General features: G+C 51.7%; 1 protein-coding gene across 1 annotated transcript in view; it reads left to right on the forward strand.

Annotated features, from left to right (window-relative positions):
• Positions 1-212: 212 nt before the first annotated feature.
• The window catches only part of CHD2 (chromodomain helicase DNA binding protein 2), a gene marked incomplete at its 5' end in the record, with an annotated part of 38,825 nt that continues 29,946 nt past the window's right edge, over positions 213-9,091 (forward strand). Inside the window, 3 exon segments of the mRNA XM_010150183.1 lie at positions 213-366; positions 1,266-1,473; positions 4,066-4,152. Of these exon segments, the coding sequence (XP_010148485.1) occupies positions 213-366; positions 1,266-1,473; positions 4,066-4,152 (449 nt within the window).

Genomic DNA, 9,091 nt, shown 5'->3' on the forward strand with positions numbered 1-9,091 from the left:
CGCTGGGCCTCGCCATCCTGTGCTGGCGTGCATCCGCCCTGCGGAATATGGAACTGCACGCGTGCTTTTGCTTCTGTGGTACTTCTCTCTTGGATTTTAAAATCTGAGCAGAGCCTTTGATGTATCTTGTCACTTTCGTAGTTTTGTACAGAAGGAGAAAAATTAAAAGCGTGGTTTCCCACTGCAAAACATTCCCGACTTGTCTTTCCCAGGGTTGGAGCTGCAGCCTGCCCTGGAGCGGTACCAAAGCATGGAGCCGCGGATCGAGAGCTCCGCGCTCAGCTCGGTCGTCGTATCGTTACGGCTGCGCTGCGTTTCGGTTTGTGACAGCGGGATGCATGATGCTGCCTTGCGAGCGTGTACAGTGTAGGTTGTAACGCGCTTTCGGTTTTCTCTGGTTGGATTTTTAAGTGAAAAATAGATGGTGGAGCGATGGGGCAAAAGTATTGGAGGGTTTTGGCCACCTAAAATAGCTTGGCCTCTCGTCATTCTGTTGAGGAGCCTGCCTGTAAGTGCGTATTCTGAATATTAACCCATGTTAATGTAAAGGGGGGGTGGAAGTACCCCTGTTTGATGTTCTGCTCTCCCGTTATTTGCTGCCTGAGGAGCGCAGTCTGCGCAGCAGTGCTGTAACCCTTGAAACGGGAACTTCCCCAGCCGCCTGCCTGCAAAAGCTCCATACTGCTGCTCTCAGTGTAGTCTTTTTGCAAGAAACGTGGTATTTACTATCATACATAGTCACTATGCACACAGTGTTTGACGCTGGCCTCTTTCTGAAATTGGATGAGGGATTTTTGAACCACTGGTCATACTGGGATGTAGTGGAGAGCCACGCTGGAGCAACTGCTTATCTCTACTACAGCAGGGTGGTTGTAGTTGGTCCCTGGATGCCCCAGCTCCCAATATACCTTCCTCTTGCTCCGAGCGAGCCAGACCCTCACAGTAGGACCTGCGCTGCTGGTACTGCTGCTGCTTCTCTTCATGGTACCACTGCTCTGTGTTCTGGGTGATGAGCGGGAGGTACTGGACAGTGATTTTCTGAGGCCACTCTCACCCCTGCGCTCAGGACCTGTCCCAGGAAGGAGTCGCTCAGGCTTCGGTATGCCAGCGCAGGGGATCTGTTTGGGACTTGCATGGTTCACACGTGCGTTTAGGCTGCTCCAAGCCTATCGTCGTCGCTCAGACGCGGCTCTGGTTTGCTCGCTGCGTATTTCAAAGCTGTGACAGCACAGTTAAATTGTAATCTCTTCTTTCTCTACCATCAGTCACTCGGCATCCGAAGAAGCCTCTGGCTCTGACTCTGCAAGCCAGTCTGAAAGTGAGCAGGGCAGCGAGTCAAACAGCAGCTCGGAGTCCTCTGAAAGTCAGTCTGAATCTGAAAGTGAATCAACGGGTTCAAAATCCCAGCAGACCCCTCCTGAAACCAAAGAAAAACCAGCTTCTAAGAAGGAAAGGATAGCAGATGTTAAAAAGGTATTGTCCCCGCTGCTCTGCATAGCCGTGTTACCCCTGTACCCACCATGACAGGGCAGGCAGCAGGACATTAATGAACCTGTCCTCAACTTCCCTGCAACTTTGCATGTTGACTGAACAGCCTCTGAGCTCCGGTGTCCCCAAGTCGCTCGGTGGCTTGTTTGGTCTGTGTGCTTGTGCCCTGGTGGTGTCATCCTTGTGAGCAGGTGCTTGTGTGTTGGATGGAACAACCCTCTGAGCACCAGAGAGCGATGTGGCCCACGGTGCGAATGAGGGGTAGGTCCCTGGCATCGATACACGACCCCATCGTTTCATCCTCTCCCTCTGTCTTTCCACTCCTCTCTCCTGTCTCCCTCAGGAGTCGTAAAGCTTCCCCATGTGATATATAACCATGGGAATGCTTGTCTAGGATTTAAACCACTTTGGCTTGTTTCTGTCACTGTCTCTGTCTTTGGGGAGAAAAAAAAAAAAAGAGAGACAAAAAATGCCATTTAACTTTTATTTTTTCTTATGTCCAGAACAGTGGTTCCTTGTGGGTTTTCCTCCCTTCGCTTCCCAGCTATCACCTAGCAATACCCACCTCAGATAGCCAAGTTTCCTTCTGCCTGTTCCTGCCCAGGAGGAGACAGGTTGCAGGTGTCTGATGCACGTTGGCGCAGAAGCTGTGCCTCGGGCACCTGCTTTACCCCAGGGATGGAGCCACCTGAGCAACAGTGTAGTGTGGGGTGAGAAGGGAGCCCAAATACCCGTTTGGAGACAGCAGCTCGGTGAGCTGAGTTTACTTGGAGGGAGGAAAGTCAGGTTAGGCCAGGGGGTTTTTGTTTGTTTGTGGTGTGTAACTGTCCTGGAGAAAGTTGCTGTATATGGAAGGGCTGAAGGGCTTTCGGCCTGCACCCCCACCTGCCTGCGAGGGAGGAGGGAAGGATTTGGTTAGCACCCTCACCCTCTCACAAAGCTCCAGGCTGTCGGCTCAAGCCGTGGCTACATCTCCCATGTGTACACGGGCAGGGAAGGATGCGTTCCTAAGGCTGCTGTGGTAACACAATATTCAAATGTCTCTTTTATTGCTGGTAAGTGGGCACTGAGCATGTACCTAACAATAAACATTAAAATTATCCCATGAGGGAACGCATCCCTGCGCACGGTGGTAATTAGCGTGGATGAACCATGAAAAGGTCAGGGCACCCTCTAATAAGAAAGCCTCTCCCTTCCTTAATTTTGCTGTTAATGGGTGTTTTCCATAGCGAGGTCTAACCTGGGTGTGTTGATACCTGTTCCCCTTGAATAACCAATGCAATTAATTATGATACTATTATTTATTTTGTATTTCTGTCTAGTTACACCCGTGAAGGTGAGGTTAATTTGCGTTAGGTGCTATTCAGATTTGTCATGAGACTCGATCCCTCGTCCCAAAAAAACCTGTGCCATTTAAAAGATGACAAGTTCTTCAAATGGTTCGGGGAGTATTTTGAGTTTTTCTTTCATGTGAATTTATCTCTGTACTCGCATGCCCAGCAGACACACACCTTTGCAATCCGGTGTCACCCCATTACCCCTTTACTGGTAGCAGAAAACTTGCTGGGCTGCAGCCTCACACTCTCAGTCCCGAGTTGCTGCTGCTTCTGACAGTGTGTTTTGATTTCCTTTTCCTGCCCGTGGCTCGCAGGGATGTTTGAGGACTGGAGAGGGAGAGAGAGGGAAGCAGGATGAACAGGTTTAGAAAACCATACGAGGGTAAGCTCTGATGGAGAGAGGGATTGTTGGTGGAGGTGTTTGACAGGCGTGTTGGTGGTTTTACCTGCCCTGTAAATCTTCTGGTGCCCTGTGTCACCAACACAGGGCTGAGTTCATGTCCCTCAGGGTGTCCGTTCTTGTCTCCCCCACTCTCCTGTCCGTCCGGCGAGAGCAGACACACGCTGTTACACACAGTGTAGCGTTATAGTATGGAACTACTTAGGGCCTGGGTACAGCAAGCGGAGCAGAGCTGTTCCCAGCAGCTGGCTCTGCACATCCCTGTGTGCAGGAGGACCGGCAGCGTGCCGCCTTGCCCTGCCAAAGCACGGGGTGCCCCGCTCCCTTTGCTGTCCAGGTTGGGCCACAGGATTCACTTGTGAAGATGCTGCTGGCAGCGTTTTGTCACCAAACGTGTCAGACGGCCGGTGGGGTTTTCCCTGTGGAAAGGAATTGCGGTGGAAGCTGTTAGTGACGGTCCCTACGGGTTGGTAGGTCCGTTCATTCCACGTGCAGGGTGTTGTCTCCTCACCTTCAGCGCCATTGCTCGCAGAGGACTGGCCATCTCAGTGCTCTGTCCCTCAGCCTGAGCGAGCTGGAGAGTGATTTGTATCCCGGTGGAAAGATGGGACCGCTGTAAGGAGAATGCTGAGATAAAACACGCTGCTGCAGAGTGTTGCCAGATACCCCAAAATAACCATAATCCTTTTCAGCCAGTTTTTTAAAGTGTTCATCTCTGGTTGCTAATTCCCTAATGGTTTTATTTCGATTTTTAAAAAACCCATTCACCATCAAACTTCTCTAGAATATCAGAAATAATTGGGGTGAAGCAGGCCTTCTGATGGTCTGTTTATTTTGCAGATGTGGGAAGAATATCCTGATGTTTATGGGGTTAGGAGATCAAACCGAAGCAGACAAGAACCATCGCGATTTAATATAAAAGATGAGGTAAGGAGAAAAAAGAAAGGGATGAGCGAATACTGATTGTATGAAGCCAACCAAACTCAAAGAGCAAAGGCAGGTCTCGTCTGTGTTGCCTTGTGAACACCGAGTCCTAGCCTGGGATGTGTATGTTGGAGCTTACAGTTCATGTCCCAGTCCTGCAGTTGGATCTGCTTGGCCTGAGACCGCTGGAGTCAGCGGGACGCTGTGGGCTGGGATGTGTTTGCCCTGCTCTGCTTGCTGGAACAGGGCGCAACGCAAGTCATGCTCTGCTGTAGGAACGGCCTGGAGATAGTGAGTGTGTGTGCAAAACCCCCACAAAACCAAACCAAACCGCAATGCAAATCCAATAAAGGAAAATTCCCAGAAGCACCTCAGGCCAACAAAGCAGCCGTTGTTGCCCGTCCCGGAATGGATCTTCCTGATAAACGCTTTTGTGTGTGTTCAGCTTTACGAACCATCGCTTTCCTTTGGTGGAATATCGGGGAGTCTTTTAAGGTGGAGGGGGCAGTGGTCAGAGCCCGGCAGACAACTGCCAAACGTCGTTTTTCTTGAAGATGTAGGAATTGGCTGCTGCCTTCATTTACATCTGACGGGATTTCTGCATGGAGCTTTTCATCCGTGGGTCTTCAGGAGGGTTGAGGCGTTGTAGAGGATGAGAAGGAAAACCAGGCAGGGTCTTAGAGCCAGGTACAAAACCGTGCAGTTGGGAAGCCGCGGTGGCCAGGTTTTCCGTGGAGCGGGAGCCCGGCAGTGCTCTCTCAACGGTCAGGCCAGGCTATTGGTGTTTCGCGTGTTTGGATGCTGGAGTGGTCCCAGTGGCGTGGCACACACAGCTCTTCAGTGCCTTGGTGCATTATGGTTGAGGCTTGCGGCGCTCCCCCTCAGCCCCCCAGGCTCCCATGCCGGATGTCCCGCCTAGCAGCAGGTTCGGAAGGGGCTGGAGGTGCATCATTGACTTAGCTTTTGTTTTCCTTTTCAAGTTTGGCAAAGCCCAGGCTTGCTGGCTGCCTCTCTGGGTGACGCCCCGGCATGCCCTGTGCTGGCGATGTGGCACCCACCACAGACCTCCGCTGCAGACCCCTGGGCCCTCTTAGGGGCTCAGGTAAGTCCCGTCTTTTTTTTGGTTTACAATATTACGTGGTTTTGCAAATGTTGTTTTCTTTTTCAAGATCTTTATTTCCTACTACTTAAGGTACGATGAAGTTGAAAAAATCCAAGACGTAAAAGCTTTGCTATACCACAGAATATTGTAAAAAACAAAACAAAACAAAAAGGTCCTCCACGTGACCCCATGGCCACCTTTGTGAAACAGAAGGCCAAAAGGAATAGAATTGGACTGTCCCCTTCCCCTCTGTCTCCCCCAAAGCTACACGGGCTGGTCCCCGCAGGGCAACCCCCGTCTGCAGCAGAGTCCGGTGGAGGGTGTGACGTGGCAGGAGCACCGTGCTGGGACCTCGCTGGGAGCAGGAGGAGATGGAAAGGTCTTGCTTTTGGAAGACCTAAACGCCAAGAGGGAGGAAGTAACGTAGCTGGAGCCTGCATGGTGCTGAGCACTCCTTGCTTCTGCTGGAGCTGCCAGGAAGAGGCACCTGGCACCTCTGCTTTTTACCTTTACAGGGCTAAGCCTGTGTCGCCAGTGACCTGCTGTTGTCACTTGCTGCTCGGGACTTCCAGCGCAGCGTCTGGGAGCTTTAGCTGCCTTCTTTCCTAACGCCTCCCAGCAGCATTGGCAAACGGCATCGCGTAGGGTGCGCAGCAACAACCACCAGTCGTCACACCTCCCCACGTGCTGCCCCGTGACTCGCCCTGCGCGGAGGAGTTTTGGGGACACTTCAATTGCCGCTCTGCTGAGAGCAGCCGTTTCGGGCAGGCTTATTGGGGTGTCAGAAACGGCCGCCTTCTGGGAACTGCCCGGAGCCCACCGGGCACGTTGTGTGGGTCTCCGAGGGGCGGTCGGAGAGGGTGACAACTTGTGATGGGTACTGAGGCGTGGGCTGAAAGGTCCGGAAGCCAAGGTGGAGTTTTGCATAAGGGTACGGTGCTGCTCGGGGGAGCAGGGCCGTCTCCAGGAATAAGTACGTGGGAGGTTTTTTAGTAAAAACAGTCCTTGCCCGTGCGTTTTCTTTGCAGTTCATAAATCAGCGTCAGGTTTCAGCCAGGGGAAGCGAGACGTGCAGAGCCAGGTGCCGTTTGGAGTATTCTGGGGCAGTCAAGAAATAAACGTGCCCCAAACAGACACAGTCTTTTCACTGTACATAAAAAGGCTGGTTTCAGGTTGGAGTTAGTCATAGCTGGCACGGTGCATCTTTTCTGGGGGAGAGAGGCCACGGGTCATGCAGCCGAGGCGTTCCCAAAATGCAGTTGGTTTTGTTACTTAAAAACCCAATCTGCTCATTTACATTTTCACATTTTTTGAGTAATGCTTTGCCTCGTGACTTTGCTGAAAGTTCCAATGCTACCTATCTGGCTGGGAGAGAGAAAATCGTGAGACATAAGGAAGCTAGCGTTCTCCATGACGTCCTCCAGCTTTTCTTTAGCACTAGAGCTTGGCCTCTGGTAAGCCTGGAATGAGCAAATCCTCACTTTGACTTCAGTCCTGCCTCCGTCTAAGCAAGTCTTCACCTCTCCTAGTGGGCAGTGCGAGCTCCAGGCTCACCCGGACCATTCCGATGGCCGTGGGTGACCGTTTCTCCTGCCCTGGGCTAGTGGTCAGGATGCTCACAGACGGTCTGTAGGACCAGGACTTGAAAGCTGCTGCTGTGTCGCTCTGCTTGGTGCTGCGTACGCGGTGTCGTTGCGTCTGTACAGCACCGCCCCACGGCAGAGTGCAGCGGGATTCACCTGGTAAAAGTGTGCACGCTGAGTGCTGGGAGAGAAGGAATTAGGTGGGAGGCTTGGAGACGAAAGGCTGATCCTTCAGCTTCCTAGTGCGGTTGGAAGGAGCAGTGCAGGAATAGGTCGGGCACGTTTGTAGTGTTTGGTAGGGAACGGGATCACGTATCCCCTTGACCACAGCAGCGCCCCAGAGGGCAGCCTGGGCCCTGCAGGGTTTTGGGGCTCTGAGGGCGAGCAGCATGCCGCTGGCATCGCTTGCTGGGCTGACAGCAACCCTGGGGGGACTGGGGATGGATTTTGTCAGCTTAGCTTGTGTCATTCAGGGAGGTGACATTCTGAAAACGGAAGTTGCACGTGATTTTCTGATCAGTCTGCTTCCTGGTGGCTCGGGACCCGGTGTGCTCCCAGCAATCTGGTTGTCATCTGTGCTCCCTTAACTGCAGGATTTACCACCAGCCAGGGTGTGAGGTGGTGTTGATAAGGGGGTGTTACAAGCCCAAGCTGTGTTTGTGCTGCAGAGCCCAGGGCAGAGGTACCGATCCTACCCTCGGGCTGATTGGAGCAATCCAGCGGAGTTTTGCAGCTGGGTCCTGAAATGGGGATTTCAGCAGAATTAAGGGGTTGCTAAAATGTGCTTATGGTTAATTTTTAAATTATTATGATTGTGTAAAATGGCAGGAAGCTGCTTTCAGGCAGGGTCTGGAGCCTGGCAGCTCAGGGTGGGGATGCCAGGAGTTGGTGAGGAGGAGACCCGGGTCGGTGGTGAGCGGGGAGAGGCTGAGTTATGGTGCTTCCCAGCTCTGGGCAGGGAGGATGTGGGAGCAGACGGCAGGCAGATGACTCAGGCTGGGGACTGGCTGTCAGAGGAGATAGAGCTGCGCTTGACACGCATCCAGAATAGACAATGGTGTCTTTGAAACAAGTAACTGAAGGCGGCTGAATTGCAGTCACAAGTTACATGTTTCAAGGCAGAAGGAGGTGAGGGAGAGTCATTAAGCGTTGAGCATCGGCTTTGCAGGGAGCAACAGAGCAGGGAGAGCGTGGAGGCATTAGGAAAAGGCACGCTAGAAACTTGGGAAATGGGATTTTGGCAAACAAGTGGAGTTAGTTTCAAAGAGTCAAAGGTTGTGTTTGGTTTTCTCCAAATCTGATCTCTTCTGAGGTGGAGGGGAAGGAAAATCCCCTTCTCTTTACTCGTGGTTTACCGAAAGAGAGCAAAAAGTGAACATGCATTAAGGGGCAGCTCTCAAAAAACGTTCCAGAACTGGAATGGCAGAGCAGCATGCTTCAGACCAGAAAACAGATAAGAGATTAAAAAAGAAAATTGACTTCTAAGCGTTGCTGTGTCGAAACTGAAATCCGTGGAATGCTTGGCTTATGTTTGCAGGGGTAGGTGGGGCTATCCGTGGTGTTTGCCAGTCGCCTGCATCCCGGCTGCTTGGTCTGTGAGACGGGGACTTCACTCCAGGGCGTGAAACAGGTGGATGATACCATGTTACTGTGTCACTTGTAAATCCCACACCGAACCGCACTGGAATCCGGCAAAGCTCCTGGTCTGTGGTGGCATTCAGTGTTTCAGGGTGTTGGAATGGAAACACTGATGCGAGGAGGAAATTTCTGTTGGTGTAGGTTGGAAAATGGAAATAAAGCTGATTTGTGTTTTCTGGGTCAAGTTAATAAAGCAAAGTCATCGGTTGGTTGAGGGGTGTTATTTGTGTGGTCATTGTATTTTATAGTTAGTTTTTGTGAAAATGGGGTTGTGTACAACCCACCTCAAGACTGGGGTTTTTTAGCTCTCTTGGTCTGTAGGAGTTAATGATGCCCAGGGTTAAAATAGTATGTCCAGTAGCTGGAGTATCTCTAGGTGTGTTTAGCCAGAGACGCTTCACTGGTGGAGACTGGAGGATTAAGAGGAAGGAAAGCAGCAGGGCACGGCCCTGACCCAGTCAGGTCCTCAGGGGCTCAGGAAAGAAAGGATGAGAATATTGTCTTTTTCTAAGAATTTCTTTCCTCATGGGAAGCTTCTCTGGTGAAGGCAGAGATCACAATGCGTTTGTGTGGCAGCGAAAGTTTCTGGGCTGAACACCCCCAAATATTGCAGGATTCC

This window comes from Eurypyga helias, unplaced genomic scaffold, assembly GCF_000690775.1.
Source record: "Eurypyga helias isolate BGI_N326 unplaced genomic scaffold, ASM69077v1 scaffold14184, whole genome shotgun sequence".
Lineage (NCBI taxonomy): Eukaryota > Metazoa > Chordata > Aves > Eurypygiformes > Eurypygidae > Eurypyga > Eurypyga helias.